At 43.0% G+C, this 27,914-nt stretch overlaps 1 protein-coding gene across 2 annotated transcripts; it reads left to right on the top strand.

Moving 5' to 3' along the window:
• Window positions 1-1,120: 1,120 nt before the first annotated feature.
• Window positions 1,121-27,779, top strand: zmym2 (zinc finger, MYM-type 2). Of its 2 annotated transcripts, none has more exons than XM_041057103.1 (25): window positions 1,121-1,199; window positions 7,398-8,105; window positions 8,474-8,642; window positions 10,355-10,509; window positions 11,262-11,410; window positions 11,536-11,698; window positions 12,878-13,090; window positions 14,702-14,852; window positions 15,418-15,533; window positions 16,279-16,404; window positions 16,689-16,839; window positions 17,131-17,303; window positions 17,436-17,601; window positions 17,692-17,720; window positions 17,987-18,128; window positions 18,924-19,045; window positions 19,170-19,320; window positions 19,573-19,704; window positions 20,377-20,507; window positions 20,603-20,795; window positions 20,965-21,107; window positions 22,187-22,301; window positions 23,017-23,259; window positions 23,653-23,797; window positions 24,266-27,779. In XM_041057103.1, the coding sequence occupies exons 2-25, from the start codon at window positions 7,413-7,415 to the stop codon at window positions 24,486-24,488; spliced, it is 4,194 nt and encodes a 1,397-aa protein (XP_040913037.1). In that variant the 5' UTR covers window positions 1,121-1,199; window positions 7,398-7,412; the 3' UTR covers window positions 24,489-27,779. The 2 variants fall into 2 exon arrangements, with proteins under 2 accessions (XP_040913037.1, XP_040913038.1); XM_041057104.1 differs by lacking the exon at window positions 1,121-1,199 and adding an exon at window positions 2,147-2,248.
• Window positions 27,780-27,914: the final 135 nt, after the last annotated feature.

Below are 27,914 nucleotides of genomic sequence, written 5' to 3'. Positions count from 1 at the left end.
ACGTAATCATCAGTTCATTTGACTTTTTACCCCCCAGATGCAAAAAAAAAACACACCTAGATTTCTTCTTCTAACTCATAACTGCCCTGATGCCCTAAGCTGCAGTGATTTTATAGCACTTAAACATGTTTCTAGCTCCTTTTTACTTATGTAATAGTGACTTGTGTTGTTGTTAAGGTGTGTGCGGCCTTTTTCTATCACTCTAATGTGATTATTAGTTGTTTTCCCTGGACGTTTGGTTTCTCCTGCGTCCGTCTGGATGAAATTACGTGTGGAAACCCGATGTTGCACCGAACGAGAGCTGACAACATGAACTCTCTCAACCCGGATCCTTGTTCCTGATTGGACCCGAGCTGTGTACTTCAATGCAGCCCGTTTTACCGCCTGCACCGGAGCCTTTCATGATCAAAGTGTGTCGTTTTCCTGCTTAACTGGCGTCAGTTTACACGGGAGATGTGATATGCAGCGGTGAGGTTAATTCAGCTTAATGGAGCATTTTAATTGCCAGCCATGCAACCGCTGATTGCTTCTCGTGCGCTTGCGCAGCCCAGAAAAAAAGAAAAGAAAAAGAAATTAAGAAATACGAATGGATGCCTACAGAGAGGGTAATAAATAGATGATGTCTCACTCTGCTTCTACTTTCGGTTACAATAAGCGTGAACATGCATACAAGAGGAACTTAAAGAACCATACGAGTTTTTTTTTGCCACCCCCTCCCGACACACACACAAAGACTCTCAAATGCTCACAATACAAATACACAAAAGCTAAAACTCAGTAATGTCCATGGTCATATTGTGTCTTTTTGTACTTGTTTTACAGTGTTGTGGTCATTTCTCATTTCGGGCGTAGCAGTTCAATAGTCTGCATGTTGATAATGATAACCATTTACAACACTTTTTTTCTCACTTTCCAAAATGCCATTGGTTTCCATTAAATTCCACATGTTAGGCAAACCACTTTAAAGCCTTTCCATGATTATTGCAGGACGGCCAGATATACACATATCCAGTATTTGTGTGGCTTCTGTGTGCTTGCTTTGAGTTTTCAGCGCTCTGATTTAAGCTCTCGGAGTGAGTCGTCCTCGCGATGGACGATCTTCGGACGGAAAGTGGAAAGTTCTACGTTGTGCGCACGCGCTCCCCGGGGTTAATGTCAAGGCACAAAAGTGGCGCTACACCGTTTCGAGCTCTCCTCCGGTAAGAGAATTTCACAGACGTTTTTTTTTTTCCGTGTTCCACTTGTATGCCTAATTCAGTCAAAGTTTCGGGAACTTGTGCGGGACGTCGGGCGGATGCCCAGGGACTCCCCCGGGGGCTACACCGGGGCGAGGAGACACGTTTAGGGACCAATAAGCAGTTAATTTGGACAGATTTTTGCGCCCCGCTCTGTGTGCTGTGGCCGCTGCCGCCTCTAGTCTCCAGTATTGTTCAGTTGGCTCCCTAATGGCGGACGGCAGGCAGTGCTGTTTTCCGCTGGGGAAGGAGGAGGAGGGAGGGAGGGAGGGAGGGAGAAAGGGGGGGGGGGGGGGGGGCAAATTGTATCGGTTTGAGAAAATGCCGGGGTTATACCTGGCTTTGGGTCACTGCAACTCCCGGGAGTCTCATGTAAACACCACAGGACGGGGGTCCGTTTGAGCCCCGTTGTTTACCACCGCATGACACAAATGAAGACAGTTCATGTGATACGTAACGCCAGGGCGCCCCCTGCGGCGGCCGGGTATATCTGCCACTGATTGCGCCAGGGTGGGCTCCGTGCAGGGTAACTTTCCAATTAAAACCCCAGCGTCACAGGTATCATAAGAATCGGGGTTTTTATTCGGATCCCGGGGCGGCTGTGGGGGCACCGGCACGTGTGCGGCTGAAAGAAATAACCTGGAGGTGACACCGGAGGTTGGTTGGGTGGGGGGGGGGGGCATCTGGGGGGTGTGTAGTAAAACCCCACGTTGCCAGTCGTCAGGGATGGTGTTAGTGAGTGTCACAGAGGGTATCCAGTCTATTTTTTATCAATCTGGTGCGAATAAGTTGTGATCATTTTTTTTAGTGGTGTTTTAACAATGGCGCAGTCTGTGTCTGCTCTCCTCCCCTCGATCCGCCGCTAATCCAATGGCTGTTTGCGCCAGGAAGGGCAGGGGTGGGAACGGAGCGGAACGGAACACCCTGAACCACGTTTCTTCTGGATCCCAACTTAGAAGCCAACCTACCCTCTCATTTACCCGGGTTATTTATGGAAGAGCTGCGCAGCTCAGGTAGTGCCGGTTCCGTTTATTGTCCTTGATTAAAGTTTTGGACCTGCTCTTCAGACCCAAGTTTGTTAAATATGACTGCTGGGGAGGGGAGAAAAGGGAAGAGGGATAGACAGAAGCTCGGATCAGGTCGAGTGATAGCCACCGCGGTAACCGGGTGCCAGGACCGGATTTTGGTGCTGTGGTGGTCCTCGTCGTGGAGCTGAGCTTCTAGCCGGTGTTAATAATCAAGGGCACAGCCGGGGGGACTTTAGCGGCCGCTGAAAGCTTGCTACAGCCCGTCCTTGTGTGCTGATTTTCTAACATTTCAGAGCAGGACTCATCAGCTGTGTGGAGCTCACTATAGGTTTAGGTTTACTTTTGCATTCAGCTGCCAGGTAACCGGAATGAACTGTATTTTAGCCCTATCAGCTGGCTTTGGGGGATGCTCTGGTGGCTGCGCATTACGCATCACTTCTCAGTGACATAAGCCTTATATAATAATCTCAGGCGTTTGATTTGAATATGTTATTAGTCGGTTGCTATCTGCGCAACTGGCGCAAACAGCTGCATGTCTCCACCTTGTGACCCGCTGGAAAAATGATGTCAACTTGGCTTCATGCGCCAACCGGTGGTGCTGGATAGGTAGAGGAGCACCTATGCAAGGTAATTTTGATGTGGCCGGGGTTAGCCTGGCGCAGGCGCTGATTTTTTTAACAGCTTGTCTGCTGAGGGTTTTGTTGCTCGGAGGCCAGCTCACCCCAGCGCCAGCCCACCTCTCTGTCCACCTGGTGTCGACGTTGGGAGCAAGGTTGCATGTCAGAGCTCATTAATGCTGGATCCTCGTTTCCCCCTCATCCACGTGAATGCAGCTTGGCTCATAGCTCTGCATTGCAGTCTGAACTGAGTCTAGACCAGGCTATTTTTTTCCCCCTCAGAGCACTACTGAGTTGCTTTGCACATAGATTCCCTCTGTTGGTGTAATATCAGGCCAAAAAGCTGTGATGCATTTTCTTTGCAGCAGCAGTAGCAGCAGCAGCAGCAGCAGCAGCTCAGCTTGGCTTTGGAGAGGTGTTGCACATGGAGAAGGGTGCCTTTGGGTCCTCTCCCAATATTTTAACATCAGTAAACTGCACGGTCACAGACAGATGTGTTATAACCCTAACACGTGTTCTCTAGACATAGAGTTGTATTATATGTTCTAAAATAAAAGCTTGAGTCAGATTACACTTGGAATCTCATCCTGTTTTCAAACAGTTGAGAACATCTTATTGATCTTGAATGTCATGCTGTTTTGGCTATTGCTTCCTGTCACATGGTCACCATGAGCAACTCTTCCTCTTCCAGCTTCAGTGTTTTACAGTCGAGTAGATCTTTACAGTCAACAAGCAGACAGTAATATGCAGCTCTGGTACACTGCCCTGCCTGAGTCTACAGCAGTCTGGGTGTAGTATGCAGTGTTTTTATTCAAAAGTTCAGATTTGGATGAACTTTAACACAAATAAATGACATTTCACATCACTTTAGATTTTTTTTTTTTTAAATACTGAACATGTTAACATATCAACAAATGTATTTTAACTTCTCTTGCTCTTAGTTGTATTAAAAACATGAAATACTTGAGAGCAGAGCTACAGCGATTACTTGATTAATCAGTTAAGCTGTCGACAGAAAACTAATCTGCAGCTATTCTGGCAGTCAAATAATTGGTTTTACTCATTTCTTGAGTATTAATAGTGAGAAAATGCCAATAATTCTCTGGTTTCCAGTTTCCCAGATGTCAGGATTTGATGCTTTTCCTACATGACGGTGAACTGAATATCTGTGGGTTTTGGACTGTTGGCCAGACAAAAGAAGACATTTGAAGGCATCACGGTGGACTGTGAGAATTTGTAACAGGCGTTTTTCACAATTTCATGACATTTTATAGACAAAAGAAGAAGAAATTAATTAGCATGTGCAAGGAGTTGGGTTTACCACAATCAATACAGCTTGATATTCTGAATGTATGGTTCTGGTCCAAGTGTTAAATGTTTGATTTCTGGTGAGTCAGTTCGAGGCGTTAATTAAACTTGATATTTGCCTTTGAGGATTTAGTTTGTAGTTTGTGTTTACCAGGATGGGTTTTTTTTAATAGGGCTTGGTTTTGAACACAAATACTTTTCTGAAACTGACTCAAACTGGCCTGTACCAAAAGCTGTCATTGAATGTGTGGTCATGCTTGTAATTCTATTTGAGATGTAAATCAATATTTTAAATATCAATATTAGTAAATATCAAATGCCAACCAGTAGCAGATAAGCTCCATATATTTTTTTTAAGTAGACCTTAAACAACGACATCCCAGGAGGCCTGCTTTCTATGCTTGAAGCAAATTAGTGGAAAATAAATCTAATTTTAAGGTGTTGGAAGTTTTTGAACTTTGCATTTTGGAAAGTATGGAGAGATAACTATTGCGGATCTCATTTATACGTGGCCGCGGACAGCTGAGACTTTACATCTCAAGATACTTCTTGTAAGAAAAAATGCACGGCCATAGAAATTAGTGTCCCAGTTTGTAAGCATGTGATGTTTCATTGAGCCCTGTGGGGAGGTCAGGCTCACCTGACAGCACATGATCACTAGGACTGATTGGGAGTCAGGCAATGGGCTTGAATCAGGAAAGTCTGTGTAAAGGATGAACTTTCTGACCAACGTGCTGTCCATTTCAAATGAACTAAAAATATGTGCCAAACACTACCACAAAATCTCAGCTTGATCATGTGGTGAGTTGTATTTTTATTTATTTATTTATATTGATAGATAAAACAACCTACACTCACCAGCTCAAACCTACCCGTTTCCCTCTTAGGTACCACTATGACTTTTATCGGGTGCACCCTACAGTGCGAGGGCCAAAATGGCTGCCATGATGTTGTGAAGGCAGTGACCTGGCTTCCTCTTTAGTGTAGACTGTGCTCAGTTATAGCTCTAAAGGCTGTATTCAGGTGCTTTCAGGCTCTTCCTGTTCTGGGTGGCTGTCAGGGGTGAAGAGTATAGAGCTTCAAAGATCATTATCTGCGCCGGTGTGTGTGTCTGTGAGCTTGTATCTGTTTGTGTGTTTTCTGTGTGTGTGTGTGTGTGTGTTTTCTGTGTGTGTGTGTGTGTGTGTGTGTGTGTGTGTGTGTGTGTGTGTGTGTGTGTGTGTGTGTGTGTGTGTGTGTGTGTGTGTGTGTGTGAGTCTTTCGGCGCTGCAGCTGTCAGCAGTGATGTGACGTGTGGCTTATAGCCACCCTCACTGCTGTGTAACATGAAAAGGAGATTTTGACAGAAACAGATCAACATAGAAAGTGCAGACAACCCAAAAAGTGCTCTAAATAATATTTGAATCTGGCACCAAATCAGCATGTACAGTGTTTTTTGTTAAATCTTTAATTTTTTTTTTTTTTTTTTTTAATGATGATTAATGATGATTAGATAGAGGTGTTTAAAAAGCCTACATTTGGTCACTGTTAGATGCATCATTCAGGGTATCTGCAGGTCTTGAAAAGTCTTTAAAAAATTGTTTTCTCCAGCCCAACGTACTCAGTAATGTCAGTTGTGAATGAACTGTTTTGATATGATATGATTTAATTTGGATAAAAACTTTTTATTTAATGTGATTTTAGCAAAAACTGCACGGCACATCTTCAGTCCTATTGTTCCAGACCTCTGACCACAGGGAATATTCATATGTGGACCTGAAATAAATTAGTTATTAATCCATTCATCCACCTATTTTCTGCAGCTTATTCAAGTCATGTATAATAATTAATGATATTATTATGAAATATTGTTTTATACAGCTTAAGATGCTACATATATGTGTATATGTTCTTATCATCCTTGCTGCTTTCCAGTGATATATTTCATATTTGTTATGTATGGTGAAAAGCAGGCATTGAATTGCATTCGATGTGTTATTAAAGAGGTCTTTAAAAGTCTTAAATTTAAGTTGGTAAACCCTGACAGCAGTCACTCCATACGTACTGTTGAATAGCCTTTATCAGTTCTGTATCACATAGGGTGATATCGAAATCATTTAAATAGTGTGTCGGCCGACTCATCAGCTCCCAGATGTAAAGCACAGAGAACAAGTCCCTGTGGTGGTGGTGGGCCTTACTGTCACCACGGCAACCAAGGTGTAGCTTCACTGGTTGCCAGGGGCAACAAGAGAGAAGCTGTGTGGAGCATCGCACAGGGGTAGGGAGTAGGGCGGGAGGGAGGGATGGATGGAGGGATGTGAAAAGCAGGTGAGAGGAGGAGCAGAGTGCTAGGTAGTTGGGTAAGAAGGTGCAGAGAACAGGATGAGAGGAAGAAATGAGGGGAGGTGGAGGAGGAGCAAAGTTTCCCCCGTTGCTGGGCAGGCACGTAGCAGTTCTTAGGAGTCCACATTCAGCCAAGGAGACATCGCCTCTACTGTTGCATCTGCTGAGCCGTAGCTTCCCCGCTTTCATAATGTTTTCCTGTGGTAAATGCAAGCAGAAAGGAAGGAATAATTCAGTATCTATTTGATCGATTTATCGTTTTAGTTATTTTTCAGCCAAAAATGGGAAAAAACAAGACAGGCTGTAGCTTGATCGGTAACGAAAATCAGAACTGAAACTATTAATCGATTTGTCGATTGACAGAAAATTAATCTGCGACAGTTTAAAAAAATTGTCAAATGTGCTTGTTCCCGCTCCTCCCATACAAGGATTTTCAGTTTTTCTCCGTTTTATATACTTGTATACTGAATATCCAGTCAAATCAGAGCTTTGGCTTCATCTTAGAGGAAACAGGCTGTACTTTGAAATCAAAGGCTCATATCTGGGACACAGTTTGTGGAGAATATGCTGGATGGATTTACAGGGTCGGTCATGTCGCTGAATATCTGGGTAAATAAAATCTGAACTATGGTATAGGCCAGATGTAAAATTTTTGGTGAACTGTCCATCTGATATGACCAAAAATCAGCCAGTGATGATAGACACAGAAAAGGTGGAATCTATAACAGTGGCAATGAGTTTTCACCCGGCAGGAGCAGGCGGTGACTGGGAAGTGTGTCTCTGGGGGATACCTGAGCCACCTGTACAGCTGTCAGACATCATAAAACCAATCAGTGGTGCTGGCTTCGCCTAATTGTCTCCTAACTGCTTTTTGTTTGTGTTGCCAGGTGGTTGCCTTAGCGATGGATGGGGAGTCAGAACCAAACCCTGCCGTAGCAGAAGAGGCAGGGGAGCGGGTGGAGCCCATGGATGCCACTCCCTCCCCCCAGCAAAAGACCACGCCCCTGGCAGAGGAGGCTGGGGAGGCGGTTTCCATGGTAACAGAAGACGGAGCCACAAAGGAGGGTGGCACGGAGGACAATGACGATGATGTGGTTCTGGTTGGGGAGGAGGCTCCCCAACCTGCTGCCACTAGTCCTTCCCACGATACGCCCAGCACAGACTGCCTAGAGCTGGCTGCTGATGTGGCATCTGTAGACATGTCCACTGCAGCGATGCCTTCCAAGACCCCCAGTCCTCCTGCGTCTTCCAGCACATCCACAGTGGAAGCACCTCCAAAACCTCCAACCACAGCAGCAGAGCCTATTGTCATTGATGACGAGGAGGACTCTGAACAAAAAGACACTTCCCCCCCCTCACCAGCGCCCCCTGGAGGCTCCTCTGTAACCCACTCGCCTGGTGCACTCAGCAGCACTGAGCCAGATTCAGAGATCAGGATCGCCAGTGTCACCACATTGGGCTCCAGTAGCCAGAAAGGAAGCTCCGCCGTCTCTGCAGTAAATACTCCACCACATCCAGCGGACGTCCAGACAGACATGAACTTGATGATAACCTCGGTGACATCGCTGCAGGGAGGAGCGGCGGCTGTTACGGTGGTGAGAATCAGCAGAACAGATTTTGTGTCAGCTAAAAAGTAACTCGTTTCAATGAGACGGTTCTTCTGATGTTTTCTGCTTGTAAACATTGGTTGAAGCAGGTCTTCTCTTTGGCATATCAGGAGTATTCTTGGCAAAGTGGATGACAATATCTTAGTAATGACACTGCTGAGCGCTGATATTTTATGTCAATATTTATTTATCCAAGATACACTGGCAGCTCCTTTAGTCAGATGAGATTTGAATCACTGCAGGTTTCACACACTGCACAGCGTGTAACACACTTGTGTCTTTGGTTCCTTATCATTCTGTCTTCTAATGTGTTGCTACTAAGGTGGAAACCTAACCTAAACAACTTGTGTGTCCAGGCAGGTGAAGGCCAGGCGGAGGAAAATGGTCTGCAGATAAGCAATGCATTCAGCCTGAATCCCGACACCCCATCTGCTCGACCAACAGCCTCCTTCAATCCAGGGCGGGGCTCGGGCCCCATGGGCCAGCTGGTACAGAATGGAGACACAGGGACACACAACAGAGCAGGTAATTAATAATATTAACTAGAAGAAATTTAACCTGGCAAGGTCTCACAGGTAAAATACTACGGTTGTGATCGAGATGAAGCGCCACATTTGGCTTTGGTCACTGCGCTGCATGCAGATTGGCAGAACTTGCCAAAAATTAGAGCTTTGTTTGCTTTACACCCCCATTACACTGCCACCTGAAGCTAATGAACCACAGTATATGAGTGGTAGTTAGCCACATGTTTCAAAACTTTGTTCTGTGAAACTGTTGTTAAGCTCTGTTCTTAATTTACTGCCTCTGTTTGGAATTGAGGCAGACAGAGGGTAAAATTAGTGGGGTGGGAAAAAAAGGCTATTACTCAACTGCATCCATAATAATTCAATCCACAGTTCAGTTAAATCAGACACTGATATAGTTAAACCCTAATAAATTGTTTTTCTACAGCTAAACCACAAACTGTTAGTAAAGTTCAGGCACGTATAAGTGATGAAAAAGGGTATTTTCTCTCAGTGCAATGCAGTCCTCCTTCACTGTGGGTCTAAACTCTAAAAAAAAGAATAAGACAAAAACTTTTTTACACCAAGCAGAGCAAACGCTCAGAGCAAGTAGCGTAACAAGTATTACCTAGTAAACCATCACTGACTTTCATAAACATCACCCGTGTGCTGAGCAGACATGTTTGAGTGTGAAGGGTTGTAAGGATTTAGTACGCCTGATGATAATGGGACCGCATCTTGTGAAATCATGTCTTCATAAGACAAAGTCAGACACTGTAAACTTGTTTTTGCCAATTTCTTCCATGTCATAATTGTTTTCAATATTAGAATACTATGAATTGTGGGTAATTGCCTCAAGCAAAAGAGAGTGTGCATACAGGGCTTAAATACTTCCCAAGTGGACCATCGGACACTTTCTGATTTCACGGTGGGGCAGTCCTGAGCCCTCATAGACTTAAAAGGCTTGAAAGTCTGTGAATTGATAAAGCGGGACATTGGAACTGGGCCTGAGACAGTTTTATGTCCCTGTCTAGCTCGACATGGGCTCCAGATGGTGCTGTTGACTGCAGTGGTACAATTTTCACAAACTAACTTCTGAAGAATTTTTTTTTTTTTTTTTTCAAATACATCATAGTTTCATGTCTACAGTTTAACTCAGTGCTTCAGAATCACATTTTGATGCTGCTCCCTGGTTGTCAGTTTTACCAGGATTGTGCCTCGGCTAAACCATTAAAAAAAAAAAAAAACTAGACCCTGAGCACACAAAGCTATGTGCACAGGGTTATCACATATCTCGCAAATAAAATCATAAAGACATGAGACAAAATGGTCAAATTTTCAGAGTACGTTCTATGAGAATGTTTAAGAACAACGCCAAGAGCTTGTCAGTCCTACAGTAATCACATTCTGGCTTTAATTAGTACCCAGTGCCCAGTATTCATCCAAGAGAAAACGATAAAAGGTGGCCCTCATTGTAAACATTCTAATGTTGTGTACAAGTCACAAGTGCTGTCTTATTTCATTATTTTACTACTCGATATTGTAGTAACAATAAACTTGTAAACTCCAAACTGAAGGCAATGCCAAAATGAGGAAAATGGTTTAAAAGTGAGAACAGAGACAAGGTTTTAGTTTTGCTCTGAGTGCATTCGCTGTTTTAATTATCAGCTCAGAAAAAACAAAGACCTGTAGGATGGAGTCAGCTGTCAACTTCGTTTGTTTCTTCCCCTCCAGATTCGTGGATCTCCCAGTCAGCTTCAGTCCCCCGCAACCAGAAACAGACAGGGGTGGACTCTCCTTCACCAGCCACCTCGCTGCCCAAACCTCCAGGCCAGTCTTCCTCATCTACTTCCTCCTCAGGCTCCCAGCCACAGCCCAGGACAGTCAAGGTGATTCACTCTGTTCATTAAGGTCCTGTGTAGTTAACTCTGGGTGTAGTTTATTGTGTTTTATTTTAATTTGCAACTTTAATCCAGAGTTAGGGGTTCAGATGTCCATTCTACCTTTGAATCTCTGCATTATATTTACATATAAAAAAACGTTGTGGTAATCCTGTTTGTGTTTTATATGCCGAACTTGGAAAACTTGCTACCAGACATCCAGTGGAGCTGATTCAGAAGTGATGTTGTTGAACAGCTGTGGCACAATAATTAAATGCTATGACTGCAGTTCACTGTCTGTGCATTATGTACTTAAATTACACAGCAACTTTACAGCCACCACATGGAATAATATAAACGTAACAAGGCAGACAAATCAGAAATATGTTTTATTTTTAAACAACATCTGGGATTTAAAATATGATCTTCTGCATTCATCACCTTGTTTATTTTCTGCAGTTAAATTGTATTGTTTAACAGTATTTGGAGGGGAGTGCAAAAGCTGTTTGTGCAATAGTAAATCTGGGTTTGAATTTTGGGCTCCTTTTACTTTCACTGCCCCATTTTTATCTTATTGCCTGTGTTTTCAGCAGAAATAGAGCCAGCTGTTGTTTAGAGGACGGTTTGTAAAAGGTTTAGACCCAAAGGGCTGAAGAAAGACTGGAAAAGTTTTACATGACCAGAATTGCCTGCAGGGCTTGTGCAGAAGGTCATAGATTACTTATTGCCACTGTAAATCTTGTGGTGTTTGTTCATTCCAGGTGACCTGTGCTAACTGTAAAAAGCCTCTGAAGAAAGGCCAAACGGCCTACCAGCGTAAAGGCTCCACACACCTGTTCTGCTCCACCACCTGTCTCTCTGCCTTCTCACATAAACCCGCCCCCAAGAAGAGCTGCACCATGTGTAAAAAGTGAGTCTCAAACGGAAGGTTTAAACACAATATTTAAATACAAGGACAGCTATTATTCTTTAAAAAAATGTACATTTTTTTCTAGATGCTAATCTATATGTACCCTGTGATTCTGTGTTTTTCAGGGACATCACAAACATGAAGGGTACCATTGTGGCGCAGGTTGACTCCAGCGAGTCTTTCCAGGAGTTCTGCAGCACAGGCTGCCTAGGCGCATACGAGAACAAGCAAAACCCGCCCAAATCGGGCCTCAAAACCAAATGTACTGTCTGTGGAAAGCTCACAGAGGTCAGTCTGTCAGACACGGACTCTTGCCCATTTACCTCTGATTCTTGACCAGAGTTAGCATACATGCCTCGCTTCTCCCGACAATGGGCTGAATAATTTAGTGGCAGTGGGCAATAAAAAGTAGGAGTGGAGGGAAACAGGTTGAGACACATTAGACTTAACAGTGTATTAGTTATGCCCACACAGTGTAATGCAACCTAAATGTGCCTCTAATACTCAATACTGAAGAGAGACTCGGAGCACTAGCATGGCTGTAGATTCTTCGTCTTGTTATGCTTCACCTTTTCTTCATTATTAACATCGTTGGTGCAGATGTTTGTTACAAACATCTGTCTGTCTGTCTTCCTCCTCTGGTCAGTTTCATTCATTATTTATCTCTTCCTTGCTCCGTGTCTGCCTTCACTGTCCTCTCTTTTTCAGCTTTCTTGCCTTCTTTCTTTTCTCCATCCCTCCATTTCATTATTATCGCTTCTTAGAAACCATTTGCAGCAGCCCTTCAGCTCAGTCTCCATGGCCACCATATGCAAGAACAGTTGTCTCAAAAGCTGGAGAGTGGTTCCTCCCACCTCACAATGAAGGATTAGTTAGTTAGCTGGTCGTTGTTCTGAAGTCATGTTATGTAACACCAGAGATGGTCCTTTGTCCATTAGTGTTCAAAATAAATGAACTAACCATTCAATTACTTGTGAGCTTAACTTGATGTTTTTTACGGTATTTTCCTGCTCACTCTTTCATATCTAAACAGCGCTACTGTCACCTAGCAACCGCAACGATCTTCACTTGTGACATCTTAAAATCATGTGCATTATTTATGTCCTCATCTTGATTTCATTTGCATGTAAAAGGAACAGCAGTATTCCTAATAAACTCTGCTAAAATGATCTGGATAAGTACATAAGTAGTAAGGACACGGACAGTACACCTATGTGTGCATTTAAAAAACATTACTTTTCTTCCCTGTTGATTCCTGCAGCTTTTTTTAACAAGTTAATTTACAGTCTGTTGTGCTATGTTGCGTGGGCTGTCATCCTTGCCAGCCGTCACAGATGTGTTGGTGCAGTGGGAAACTGTGGTACATAAGTACATGGCTCTCACTGAGGAGAAGTGTGCCTTTTAAAAAGAAGGTAAATTAAGTTTAGTTAATCTGCCCTTAACGCATTTTTCTCTGTCTCTGTCCAGATCCGGCACGAGGTTAGCTTTAAGACTGTGACCCATAAGATCTGCAGCGACGCATGTTTCAACGTTTACCGAAGGGCCAACGGGTTGATCATGAACTGCTGCGAGCAGTGTGGCGACTACCTGCCCAGCCGAGCGTCAGCCAACCACTTTATGCTCGTCGATGGCCAACAGAAACGATTCTGCTGCCAGAATTGCATCAGGGAGTACAAGCAGGTACTGTAGGCCCTACCACACCTGACTGGAACCTGCGTGATTGATTTATTTTTGTGATTCAACCATATCCATTTAAAATTGCAGCTCTACGCTTTGACAGTCAGAGCTTTTATATTAATTTAGCTGTGACGACCCCTCCTCCTCCTCACAGCCAGGAAACTGACCCCACAGCAACTAAAATGTAAATACAGTAAAATGATTGACCTGCCCTTGTTACTCACCCTCCTAAAATATAAGAACACATGCACACAAGTGGGCATGCTAATAATAGGAAATAAAAATCCAAGTGAGACAGCACACGGTCCTTGAATGAACAGGACTGAACCAGGGCTCCATTTATCTACAAAACTTGCACAGAAAACAAAAGGCCTGTTCAAATAATGAAGAGTTTTGTTCAGAGAAGAAAAAAGAAATGTGGCCCGCCTGAAATGTGAAGGGGAAATGTAGACAAAAGAAACTTTCACATTAGATCTGTGCTGTTTATGAACATGTTAATTAGTGGTATACATCCACCTATTTTATTTGTATTATTCGTTTATCAGAAATAGTTAGCCATCCAGTGCTCACATACGGAAACATGGATCCCTAACCTTAGTTCTGCCTGTAGTGTCATTAATGCAGAGTATGCATGGGGCATCATCAGTGCTCATCTCACCTCTGGACCTCTTGTAAACTCCAAGTAATTCTGTTATTAAGTTTTTGCTGAACACGTTACAACTAAATTGTATTGCTAAGCAATATTAGCCTGAAATCAGAGGTCGGAAATGTATTTGTTGCTTGGCAACACCAGCTTATTGGACATTTTGCTAATAAGTGGAGGGAAACCACTGGGATTCGTCTCATTTCAGTGGTATGAAATTTAAACGAGTGGCTGACTGCTGCCTCTCAAATACTGTGTCCAGCAACGAGCAGTCCTGTGCAAACCCAGCTGGTTCAATATTGAAATGTATAAGTGTTTGGATGATGGCTTGTGGACACCAGTTCACCTTGTTTCCATTAGGTTAGATTTATATCTGTTGTCTTTGCCATCCTTGATCAGCTCTCTTGTCTGCAACACTGACAAACAAGAACTTATGGCAGCACAAGAGAGAGAAGAGGAAAATTTTAAATTCTGTTATGCTTCTTAGTTTTAAATCAGTTTTTTGTAACTAAAATCATTTCACACAGGAAAATTTCCTTATTTTCCACTCAGATATCACTGCAAAAGGGAAAATGATGCCAGGTCTTAAAACAGTTTATCAAGTAAGGCAGTAATAGCTTTCTGCTGACGCTTCTGCTGTTAGTCACTGCAATAATAATAGTACAAAGAGTATAATCTATGTGCTTTTGTGGCCAAGTAGTGAGAAATGGATCACAAAACAAACATATAGACTGTTGGCTACAGTACACGGGAGATCTGTACTGCTTAGTCCGTTAATGCTCATGTGTCATCATGGTCTACTCAGTAAAAGTCTCTCGTGGGGACTCCCCACAATTTGTAATACTCTATTTTAGTTTCTCTTTGATGCTCTTTTTATGTCCCTCCACCATGATGAATGTTATGCTTAAATATTTTGTCATCATCTGTCTGTTTATGAGTTTGATGTGATATTTTCCTGCTTTCCCTCCCAGGCCCACAGTAAACTTGCGAGCTGCCTGACTTGCAAAACACTGATCAAGACGGGCGAGGTGCTCCACAGCCTCGGAGCGGGCGGCACCATGGGTTCCTACTGTTCTGTCAGCTGCATGAACAAGGGCAAGCTGGCGTCAACCTCCTTCCTCAGTGAGTAACCAGACTACACGTGAAACAGAACTTTTCTGAACCACAAACTTTCCAGGGATAATAATTATTTTTTCAAAGGGCCATTCAGAAATCTCCTTTCACTTTCTAACTTTTACCGTATTTTCTTTTAGACCAGAATATCTGAGACCCACAGGTAGATGTTCAGCAGACATCAGTGGCACAAGGTTAGACTGTGAGTGGGCAGTGGCAGAAACATAATGAGTATTTATTCTGATAAGGGCTGAGCAGCCTACTGCTTGTGAATTAACTTATGTTCTGGTCTGAATATATTTAGGTTTGTTTGTTTGTTGGTTTTGTTCAGTAAAATCATGATGGTTTATAACTGACTTGACAAAGTAGCAGAGAAAAGCTCCAGTTAAACTGTTTGTTCACTCTTGGTCAGTAGTATTTATACCAGCAAACCAAGGAACCCTTTCAAACTAAATTCAATCCACAAGAAGGAGAAATAGTTACTTAGCATTAAAGGAAATAAACTGAAAAGCATGTATAATAAATGCATTGTTGTGTGAGTGATATTGTTTAATGTGTGTGTGTGTGTGTGCAGATACAGAGCCCACATGTCACTTCTGTAAGAGGAATTCATTACCGCAGTACCAGGCCACTCTGCCAGAGGGAAACATCCTCAACTTCTGCAGCTCACAGTGTGTTACCAAGTTCCAGGTGGGGGACGTTTTTTTTTTTTTTTTTATTGTGTCACAAAACACAATAAAAAAAATCTACAGTGGTAATTAACTGGTCATACTGGTGGACATTGCATCGTGTGCCTCTGATGTGTTTTGGATTCATTTCCAGAATACCTCTTTGATTTATTGTTTTGTGCGACTGCAGTGTCTCAGCTGCTGTGAGGACGCTGCTGAAAATAAACATACATACATACAAATGTCACGCAGTATATAGTTCAGATAAATGGGTCAAACTGCACTCCAAACTGGTACTCCAGTATGAAGTCATCTCTACACCGTAGTAAGGATATCAAATGTTATCATACCTGAAGGTAGTCATAGTCAAAGTTGTGTAAATAAAACCCAAGTTAACTGTTTAATATTTTCCCATGTGACGCATCTTTATGAAAACAGCAGCTCAAAACACAAACTAAAACCACCACAGGTTCTCTCCGTGGAGTCCGTGACCTGATTAGTTTCTTAGCAGCATGTTGCATAAATTTGCATATTAACGAGAAAACAGAGTGTCTTCAAACCATGACTCTAACATGGTTAACACAGTTCATGTAATACCACCCACGTGCAAAAGCACGTTTGTGGACACAGAGATATTCGTAAGCCAGTGTGTTAATTATCATCATTAATGACCTCAATGGTACGGCCAGATGTTGTGGAGGAGGATTAGACCTGTTGGCTGCATATCAACAAATCAAAAGCTCCTCCTTTTTTTTTTTGTTTCCCAGAATGCAACTCTTCAAACAGCCACCAATGGACAGACTCCCCTCTCCACTACAAACAACGCCGTCCAGCTGAAATGTAACTACTGTCGAGGAGCATTCAGTTTGAAGCCTGAAACTCTGGAGTGGGAGGTGGGACACCATCTTTTAATTACACTTTATACTAGTGTAAAGTACAATAAACAACAAGATTAACAGATTAACCAATAATAAAATAATTAGTGGCAGCCCTAGTCTACCGTGGTAAGAGACAGGACTTTCAGTCAGACAGTGTATAGAGGTTTGATGGACTGCCATTAAACTCTACATGTAAACCGATTTGTTTCTGTTCTCATTCCATGCATGCATTGAATATTGTTAATTACTCTTAAACCCAGACTGGGTACAGTACGTTTATCGAGCGTGTCTGTCTTCAGGATAAAGTTTACCAGTTCTGTAGTAAGACGTGCTGTGAGGACTACAAGAAGCTCCACTGCATTGTCACGTTTTGTGAGTACTGCCAAGAGGAGAAGACTCTACATGAAACGGTCAAGTTCTCCGGGGTCAAGAGACCTTTCTGCAGCGAAGGTACTAATCTCCCATCTCTGCTCTCCTCTGTAGGACACTTGATAAATCTGAGTGATTTTTTTTTTAAGTAGTTTTGAGTAGGCTGATTGTATCAGTTTTCAATGCCTGTTTTTTTCTAGTTGAGTGTTCAGTTGTTTAGCTCTTTAATAATTTTTGTCATATTTCTTTATTTTTTGTGTACTTGAGCTCTGCTTTGCTTTATTATTTACAGATGAGAACGCTTTACAGTCTATTTAAAATCTGTGCTATTGCTATTTCATTGTTTTTCTTTCCTTTTGTTGCCCTTTCCAGGCTGCAAGCTGTTATATAAGCAGGATTTCATCAAGCGTTTGGGTCTGAAGTGTGTCAGCTGTAACCACTGCAGCCAGCTCTGTAAGAGAGGTGTGACCCGGCAGCTCGGAGGCATGACTCGGGACTTCTGCAGCGAGGCCTGTGCCAAGAAGTTCCATGACTGGTACTTCAAGGTCTGCTCATACTGTGTATCATAGCGTATCATAAATGTATTTTAGTTTGCCCGGCAGAATTGAAAATGTCAAAAATATATATATACATGTGTTTTGTGAATTTCCTGAAAAATGTGTCCTTGTGGCCACTAGGCGGCGCGGTGTGACTGCTGTAAGGTGCAGGGTAACCTGACAGAGTCTGTGATGTGGAGGGCTGAGATGAAGCATTTCTGTGACCAGGAGTGTTTGTTGAAGTTCTACTGCCAGCAGAACGAGCCCATCATGGTCACACAGAAAGGCCCAGAGAACACCAGCATGGGTACAAAGAGCTTGTGTTTACTGGCCCTTCTCCTGACACACTTTTCCTCATGAGGCAAAGAAGTGATATTTTTTAATTTCCTCTTCACAGGGTTTGAAGTCCAAGGGGCCAAACTTGGGGTGAGTTTCATGTACCTTAATTTTAAAGATGTCATTAAATATACGTCATAATACCTTTGAAACATAATGGATCCACTTTGAAATGTGTAACCATTTTATCAACCAAATATTCATATTTTCTGTTTAGTCAGTCAGATACAGTCCTTTTAAAAAAATCCCATCATTTGTTTTAATTATACATTTAGTAACTCAGCATTTTTATTTTAATTTCACTTACAATAACTGAACCTTTGTAAGAGCAGTATGGTTTTTTTTTCCTCTTGCAGCTTGTGAACCAGGGTACTGTGGCATATGCTGGTGGAGGTTTGGTGAGAGATGTCAAGAACAAGGCGGTGCTCTGCAAGCCGCTCACCCTGACCAAGGCGACCTACTGCAAGCCACACATGCAGAGCAAACTCTTACAGACAGGTAAATGCAGCATCTTACACAGAAGTCTACTCTTACACAGAGTGCTACAAAATTAAATATGTTTTTTTTTCTTTTCTTTGGGGATATTTTGAGTTTATTGGTGAGAGACATAGAACACAGTTAGTGGGAAATTATGATCCAGTCAGTAACACTTTGGATACCTATCCAATGTCATAAAAGCTCAATATCTGTGCAAGCAAGAGTTAAAGTCTAACTTGGCAAACCATCCCCAGAGCTGGACTCATGCTACCCAGAGGCCGCAAAGGTATAAATGCATCTGTCTCCTCAAGACACATGTATGACGTTTACTCTTCCCATAGTGTAACTATTTCAACAGTCCATGGAAAAGTCCACTCATGGGCTAATTGTCTTAATCCATCCATGGTCTGTCTCCTCTGTCCTTGAGTTGACGGCAGCTAAAGTTCCATTAAAGTGACCCTGTCGTTCTGTCTCATTAAAGCAACAAACGGCTCCAGCGATTTCTGCACACACAGTCAAATACAAGGCGCACTGAGCTGCTGTAATGTTTACCTGATCCCTGATCAGTTCAACCACTGAATGATCTGTGTGGGTGAGAGAGCATTAATCACAATGGCTGACACAGGTGTGAGTTAGAGACCATGAAGATGATTAAACTGGTACTGTTGTAATTGTTGATATTTTTGTATTTTTCATCCAGTCCCTGCTTCAGAGTTATGTAGAGATTATGTAGACAGAATTCGAAATTCGAAATCATTACTTCATGACCCATTAATACACATACTGAGTTGCTTATATGATTCTGCATATCCACAGATGTAGACGATGGTGTGAAGAGGGAGTATGTTCCTATACCCATACCTGTGCCTGTCTTCATCCCCATGCCCATGAATATGTATTCCCAGGTCACTCCCACTCCAGTCTCTCTACCTGTACCGGTAAGAAAAAATTTGTCATCAGTGTTCAGGAAAAAAACCTCACCCAATACAAAATAAGGAGACATTTACCAATAAAATCTGTCTGATTACTGAACAAAAAGCAATATGTCCTTGTCCAATCCAGGTTCCTGTGCCTGTGTTCCTGCCCACCACCCTGCAGGGGGCAGAGCAGATTGTCCAGACCATCAGTGAACTAAAAAACAAGGTGCCCTCTAACCCCCTGGAGGCCGACCTGCTCTCCATGGCTGAGATGATCGCGGAGGACCAGAAGCCAGGTACGCTCATGAGTTTGAATGTCCAGATTAAGACATTAAACATCAGAGATGTGATGAACACAGGACTGATGGAAATTCTAGAGTCATACATATAGAAATCGGGGTTTGTGCTTGTGAAGATTTTGTTTCTAGTGTTTAAACCATCAACAAACCTAACCACTTAAGACACTACAGCACTGGATCTTTCCAAAAGCAACCACACATCTGATGACATCTGCAGACAGTAAGGACCTACATGGCTGTGTGTTTCAGATGTGAAGCCGGTGAAGAGAGAGCGTGAAGGGGAGGAGTCCTCCGGCGGCACCTCTGAGGAAGAGGAGGAGAAAGAAGACGAGGAGGACAAGTACGAACCAGACCTGGACCTGGAGGCAGACTTCCCCCAAGGTAAGCACCTGCACGTACATGTAGTTCTAGACCTGTTAGGAACATGTTAGTCTCTGCCATATTGTTAAAGCCATGCAATCCTAAGTAAAAACAGTTCATTAGTTGTTTAGGATTATGTCTCTGTCTGCTGAAACCCAGGTACAGTTCAGTCAGTTTGTCTGTGCGCTTCTTTCCTTCTCATTCATTCTGTGTAGTGAGGCAGCTCTTATGTAACAACATCTGACTGCATGGGTTTTAATGGATCAGTGCAGTAATTGAGATTAAAATTCTCCTCCCTCTGGTTATTTCTGGACCGGCTGTCATCGCCCCTATCAGGGCAGAGGATTTTAGGTTTGGCGTACTGTCCAGAGGAGGAGTGTGAAGTCGTTAACCAGGCCAGAAATATGACTTTATTTATTTATTTATTTTTATTCTTAGTATTTTTTTTTCCACTGGCCCTTTATAGCACACTTAAGCTGAGCTGTGATCATGTGCACTTCAGCTGCAGGTTGACTCATGATATTATGGTATTTCTTGGGAGCAAAGCCAAAACCTGATGGTCTGTCACAAACTAAGCTGTGACAGTGCCATAAATTGAGAAAGGTAGTGAGAGAGTTAGTGTCTGCTGACAAAAATCAACAACTTCTTTCCTATTTTGACTGATAGGAAACTGACTGATCTTTCCTGTCTCAGCCTCAGACGCTGTTCCAGTCCTGGAGGGAATGGACGAGGACATGGGCTTCTCTCTACCTCCAGTCCTGGCAGAAGAGAAGGAGGAGAAGGAGTCGGAGGAGTCTGCACCTCGACCCCAGCCCAGGAAACAAGTACGCACACACGCAAATAAATTTATAAATCTGCCAATTAGAAAGTTTGTACTGGCCAACCGAAGCTCACTGTTTTGGTGTGTTTGTTGTTGCAGGGGAACAAGAGGCAGGCGGTAGAGGAAAGCTCAGATTCAGCCTCGTCCTCTGCTTCCCCTCCAGGAGGCAGACGCACAGAAGGACGATCGCTGCCTCTCAAAGCTCACTATGGCATCAATGCCTGGAAACGCTGGGCACTGTCTCTTCCTGACCAATCAGATGACACCAAAGTAAAGGACGGCTCCAAAACAGGTAAGCTAAACATGATTGTTAACTTACTGCCCTGGCTCAGAAGTCACAGTATGAGATTCCAGGTGCTTTGCTTGGCCGAAAATTCACAATGAAACGTTGATTGTCACGTTTCAAAACACGTAGGATGTGTTTGCTAACGACGGTCGGTGCCTGTTCCCATCTCTCGCAGCCCGGTCTAAAAGTAACCTGTTGTCGCTGAGTTCAGAGGAGCTGAACGTGGCTCTGTCCCAGTTTGTCAGGGAGGTCTGCCGGCCCAGTGGGGAGCGCTACTCTCCAGACAGCATCCTCTACCTCTGCCTGGGGATCCAGCAGGTTGGTACCAAGCCACAGACTCAAAACGCCAGAAACCAGACAGTGCGCGTACTAAATACATGGATGCTGTTCTCCCACAGTGCAATCCACTCGCAGCTCTATTAAATTATATAAAAACAACAGCTCCAAAAAGATATTAAATCTTTCTCTCAAGTTTTATTAAGTATTTGTTTGGTTACTAGTTATTTCCTGTTCGTATAAAATGTTAAATTGTGTTAGTATTTTTGTATAGTAACTAAACTAGTATACTAGTCCAGTTAGTACAGAGCATAGTCCTGTATGGAATTAATGTAAATTAATTTTTTATTCTGCATTTTTTTTGTGCTGAGAAAGAACACACTGAGGAACAGGAGTCCTTTTTAGTGAGCCCACTTTAAAAACAAAAGAATAAATAATAATAAAACAATCTCACCCTGACCATGTGATCAAACCCACCCTCTTTGCTGTCGGTGTCAAATAAAGGCAAATGTGACCAAAAAAAAACAGTTATGACAAAGAAAAAGTAAAACAAAGGCAATGCATTTCCTGAAAATGTGTTTTGGAGGTAGGAACTAAGTTCACAGTGAGTGCTTCCAGTGGGACAGATATGACTGGTGCACAGTCTCCCCCTCCCCCCGGCTCTCACATGTGAGCAGCAGCATGGCTGCAGAGTGGAGCACTGGATTTTCTGAAGTCCTCTGGAATGTGATTTTTCTGACAGAAAAATGTAAGACTGATTTACCTGTGTATGGAAAATAACAAGATGGAAAGATTTGATTGGTTTGTGTAAGGTTTTATCACGTGCTATGGCTTAAAACATGATTTCTTTTCTTGGCCTGCTTTAATCTGCTGCTATTCTTCTCTCCTTTTTTTAAAAACTTTCAGTAAGCTAATAGGTAAAATATAACTTTTTTTGTTCCAGCTGGGTCTGAATGTGCAGATTAATGTGTCCTGTGATTATAAGTTTTTGCTGTTCACATCCTGAAAACAGTGATGATCATTTAAATATGAGGACACCAAAATTTTGATCTGTGTGAGCAACAACATTCCTGTGACCTTTCCTTAAACGTGATTTTCGTCTTTGTTTTTTCTGTTCGAAGCATCTTCACGCCAAAGGCCGAAAAGATGACCTGTTCAGTGACCTGTGCTACCAGCAGTTTGGAGAGGAGCTGAACAAAGTCCTGAAGGACTGGCAGCCCAGTGTGCTTCCTGATGGTGAGTGGAGTCGCACACAGTCTGATGTGACCATTTACACCAAATGACTGTTGTGTTGAATTTTTTTTTTACTTTTTAGAACTAGGGAAGAAAATCGCCCATCACAGAGCGTCTGCTTGTTAGCGCAGCGCCGATAAATAATAAACCCATAGTGTTGCTCTATATGATGAGCAGTGTCCAATGATTATAACTCTTTTGCTGTTCACATTCTGACTTGTTGTGATTGCACTGTAATGTCATATGAGGACACTGCACCAATGCAAACAGGGTCTCAAAGTGAGTTTCTGTTCGCACAACAAAAAGCAGCCAGGTTGAAAATGAACTTAATGCTTTATTTTACGGGTTCCTTGTTTTCCAAATAATTTCCTTCCTAAAATGCCCCTTTGACTTTCCTAAATAAAATTAGCCGCTGTTAATCACATGGAAGCTTCCCAGAAAGTCTTATGCAATTTGGTACTAATTACACAGGACCTAGAGGAAGTGTTGGTTGCTACAGTTACTAAGTACCCGCTCATTATATTGGAATTTTTAAGGGGGAAAAAAAGGGAAATTATGTACTAAGTGAAAATGAGTTCATAAACATAAAAAAAAAGGAAAAAAGAAGAAAGTGTGACATTGTAAAGGACGAGGGTCATAAATATTGTTATACCCCCAACTTAATCTCCATCTTGGATATTTCCATAGAATGGACTTTAAAGTGTTCGTTCCTCTCCAGGCTCTCTGTGGGGTCGAGTGGAGGAGCAGAGCCTGTGGAGCAGTCGGCAGCTCGGGGAGCAGAGTCCTGCCGCTCTGCTTCGTTCGCTGGTTTATCTGAACACCAAATACTTCGGCCTGCGCACCGTGGAGCAGCACCTCCGCCTCTCCTTCGCCAACGTGTACGGCCCTGACACCGTCCATCCTGTCACCAAGGAGACCACAGTCTGCATCCGTGTGCCTTCCATCTCTCAGGATCACCATGGTGAGGCCGGCCGCTCAAACACGCCGCTGATGCAGTTTAGTAACAGATTATCAGCCGGGCGCTGTCGTCCAGCTCTGGTCTGACAGCAAAGGAAAATAGAAATAATGAAAGAAAAGTGAGGCCACCAGATTCAGAGTTCAAATAGTCTGGCTCGTCCACTTAAATGAAATGACTTAATCATTTAATCAATTCACCAATCAGTTTTCTGCTCCTTATCTGGATCAACGCTGCATTAATTTAATTAATTTTATCATCAGGAATTAGAATTATATTCCATTGGGAAGGTGAAAACTATGTGATATCTAATAGTTAGTGGTTCCCAGATTATTCATTTGACATAATCAAAAAAAATTCAAAATGTTTTGTTTCTGTTTTATATTTCTGGTCCTTCAGTGCAAACAGAGTCTAGGAAGAGGAAGCGCCAGTTGGAGGAAGGCGATCAGGACTATGAACCAGTCGACGACTCAGGAGGCTCCACTGTGCGCTGCCCGGTTAAGAAGCACGAGTGTCAACTGTACGAGCTCTACAGATCGAAGTGGTGGGTTTAATATATTTACAGGTGTAACTGACATAATTAAATTACTCTCTAAGTTCCCAGAGCCCAACGTGATGTCTGTATTTGTGTAAGTCCTGTGATTATAACTCGTTGCTGTTCACATCCTGAGCCACAGTGCTGACTAATGGAAGATGAGGACTTAACATAAAACAGTCTCAGCTGTCAGAAGTTTCAGTTAATTATTCAGAACCATAGATTCGTATCTCTCACTCTCCACCTCCCCCTTTCCCTCTCCTCCTCCCTCCTTTAACCATATGTGTTCTGTCTGCTTCCTTTTTTATTTCCATCTTTTTTTCTCCATCCTCTTTTCTTTTTCTGTGCTTTCTCGGCTCACATTCTCTTTCCTTTTTATCCTCCCCTCTCTCTATCTCTCTCTCACTTTATTTGTTCCCTTCCATTTTTGTTTCTCCTCCCCTCGTTTCTGTCCCCCCTCTCATCTCCTCCCTCCAGTCCGACGTTATTGCAGGAGCGTCTAGACGTCTTCTACGTTCAGCCGGATCCGGCCTGCAGCCCAGAGGACCCGCTGTGGTTCAGCTCCACACCGCTGGAGCGACAGATCCTGGAGAGCCTCCTCACCAGAGTCCTCCTGGTCAGAGACATTTACACAGACAAACAACACCTGGAGGAAGATGAGGAGGAAGAGGACGGGGCTGAAGCAGTTGGGGGAGAGTAGCAGTCGCTTGGACTTCAGTTAGTGGAGCCTGAACCGTCTGCAGAGGAGGAGGAGGAAGAGGAGGTTAGCTAATAGTGTGTGTGTGTGTGCTCCTCCTCTGTCTTAGCACCCAGTCCTCTTTACCCTCCTCGCTGACTTGCTGTTTCCTCCTGGTGAGGGACGTCGGCAACAGAGATCCTGAAACGGTGGATGAAGATGAAAGCGGTGGTGAAGAGCAGCCCAAACTTCTACTTCTACTGATAGAGTCGTAAACAGAGGAGGAAGAAGAGGTAATGAAGCTGGAGGACAAAAATATCCTCTCCAGTCATAAAGGAGAAGAGGAGGAACAGGCACAAATGTCTCCTGACGTAAGGAACTAGTGAAGGGACAAAGGAGGTGTAGCGGTGATCGGTTCTTATGGTCAAACAAAACTAAATCAGGTAGAAGACAAAGTATATCAGCAGCAACATGACATTTTCAAAAGATAGGACCTGCTGTTGTGCATTGCCAACAATTCTGAGGACGTAGCTTGTTAATACTTCTCAGACAAGCAGCTTACACATATTTAAGCTTTTAGCCATGGAGCTATTTTCTCTCATTCCTCAGCTTCATGTCCTCCTCACCATCGCTCTGTGGATGGGAAAGCGAGAGTGGAGTGCTCGGGGTCAAGAGAGTAACTTCACACATTTTTACAGAGTGAATCAATAAGGAAGGGAGAAGGCTGAGCGAGGGGTCTGAGTGAAACCAGAAGCACCACACGGAGGAGGAGGAGGAGGAGGAGGTTGCAGAGTTGGAAATTTCCAGCTGGCAGGTTGAAATTCCATCTTCAGTACAGTCACACAGAAAAACACAGGCGGTAATAGAATTTTCTCAGGCCGACATTAACTACTGTTTCCAGCTTAGCCACTAACTGTGTTTGTTTTCTGGCAGAGCAGTAGCAGCTAAAAGTGGGACTTTATATTCAAATGCGTGTTAATAACCACTAAATACGACTTGTACGGCTCCTTATCAAGAGCTTGACTGTCATTTGACTTACAGCCAAAGGGCATCCCCCCTTCTCTCGCTCCTTTTATCATTTTTCGCCATGCAGTCATAAAACAGAAATACAAACAGAACAATATTTCCCAAATGACAAGAAAATCCCCCTTAACTGCTTCACAGAAATATGCGTCTGACTGCACCGTAACGGTATGGTCACATTACACTTGCATTTATTCCAAGTGTTTGCTCTTTTTCCCGTTTTCTTCCATTCAGGTGAGAGTTCACCTTTATTATAGACCTTTAGCAGGTGGATGTGCTCAGTTTGCCGGAGGAAACACTGCTGCACTGGTTTTGTTTTTGTTTTTTGAGCCTGTTTCATAGCCATATTTTGTACATTATCTCACCACCAGACCACAAACTACAGCATCGCTCTCATGCACTGTTTACACCTTGCGATTGCTCTGATTGATATATATATCACCTGAATTGGAAACGTAGGGTCTTTCTGTCGCATTTTTCACTGCATGAAGATGGAATTTCTGACTTTTCGACATGTCTGGAACGCCTCTCCCTCTCAGTCAGGGCGACCTCCTGAATCACACGTCTCCATTAACTGGGCTACTTTCATTCCTTCACATCATCCCGCTCACTGCTCTTCCTCCGTCAGTTACTGCTCTCAGGCGAAACCACTGCACCACAGAGGACTTCAGCTCAGAAGGGCAGGACTCAGGACTGATCCCAGGACAGAAAAAGAACTAAACCTCTCGTTGTCTCTTGTCAGACGGGCCTGACTCGCTGTGGTGCAGTGGGACAGGCAACCTACCGACATGCTGCGTTTCTTTATAGGACATTAGGGGAACCTTCATTCATGCGATGTAGCATTATGTGCGTACTAAGCCCAGATTGGGTTGCTTTGAAGTGTAAATATCTCTGAAACAAGGCGGTTACTTGAGATGGAGTCAACACAGAGGGACACTGTGTAACTCGGGGTAAAGGAAAAACACCCACTGAAAACTTCAGCTTGAAAACCCACCTCCCAAGAAGCCTTTTTAAAAAGACTGAATATTTATTTCTCTTTTTATTAGTTTGACTCTATCCTTCTGGGATTGGGACAGGATTTTTATGGGTGTTGTTTCTTTCAGTGGTCATTCGTGGAAAACCTGCTACGGTCCTGCGCCCTCGCCTCCCTCTCTTGTCCATGAAAGGGTCCCTGTGCAGGAGCCTGCGAAACATGAAGGACATTGATTACTCAGAGCTCAACAGACAGATTTCATTTCCTTTCTGCTTCTGTCCCCGTGTTCGTTATTTCCGAGTCTCCTTTAAACTTAATATTGGTTTAGTTTGAAAACTGAGCACTTGTTAATAAGTGCCCTTGCATTGTGATAAAGAATTGGTTGGACGTTTAATTCTATTTTTATTTTTTTTCATGAACTAAACATGTTTTCCTTCCAAGTTACACAATCCGTTGTTCATTTTTTTGTACAAGTCCCCTTTTTTACTTTTTGTTTCTTTGATTTTAATTTGAATTTACATTATGATTGATTCAATAAATTGGAGAACGTGTCATTGAGTTAAAATCAAGTGAAGATTATTTGAGGGTTTTTTTTTTCTACTTTCATCATTCTTTGAACACTTACCAACTTCAGCTTAAATAGAGTGAACACTGAGGTTCAAAGCTGGCCATATTTTACACAAATGTGTGTTACCACAACCAGGGGAGGGAAACCCTCCAGATGTTGAGTTTGGCCCACTGAGAACACAATTAATGTCTTTAATTTCTCAGATTTATAATCAAACATGTCTTTTCTTCACAGTCCACATCACTGTTCCTCCTGACTGAAGTGGATTTAACAGGTGAAGCAGGTCAGGGATTACACTTTCAGAGTTTTATTTTTATTTAAAGTGCTGCCGTTGTGTTGTTTTGTACACTCGACTGCATTTAGTGGTCGAGAACAGCGCTGTCACACGACAGGAACAAAGGTAGTGTATTTAATGGGAGAAGACTGATCTTGATTGAAGTTGCCCGAATCAAAAGTACCTGCCCAAAATGCAAGCCTTTAAACCTGACTGTGGAAGTTAACAAAACTGACCCTGGATCAGAGGACCCCTGATTTACCTGGCTGATTTTCCTGCTGGACTCAGAGGCAGCGACCAAACCTGCCACAGGTTTGGACCTACATTAGATGCTGTGGCTGGCTTTAATGCCTAATGTGAATGTGCCTATCTGTAAATACTGAAAGTGAGTGATTGTGACTTGAGTCTGATGCTATGTGTGTGGGCTGATCTGCTACAACGGTCATGTTAAATAAATGATTTCATTTTCTAACCAGACTCCTTTTTACGACGCTGTTTTGATTTGCCTATAGTGAGACCAGAGACATGAACTCACCGCATTATAAGGAGGTTATACTGTCTTACCTCCTGTTGGGTCAAAACCTTTAATGTCATGTGCTTTAATTTTGATTT

This window comes from Toxotes jaculatrix, chromosome 15 (assembly GCF_017976425.1).
Source record: "Toxotes jaculatrix isolate fToxJac2 chromosome 15, fToxJac2.pri, whole genome shotgun sequence".
Lineage (NCBI taxonomy): Eukaryota > Metazoa > Chordata > Actinopteri > Toxotidae > Toxotes > Toxotes jaculatrix.
The sequence above is the reverse complement of the archived record's forward strand: the minus strand, read 5'-3'. Positions and strand labels throughout refer to the sequence as shown.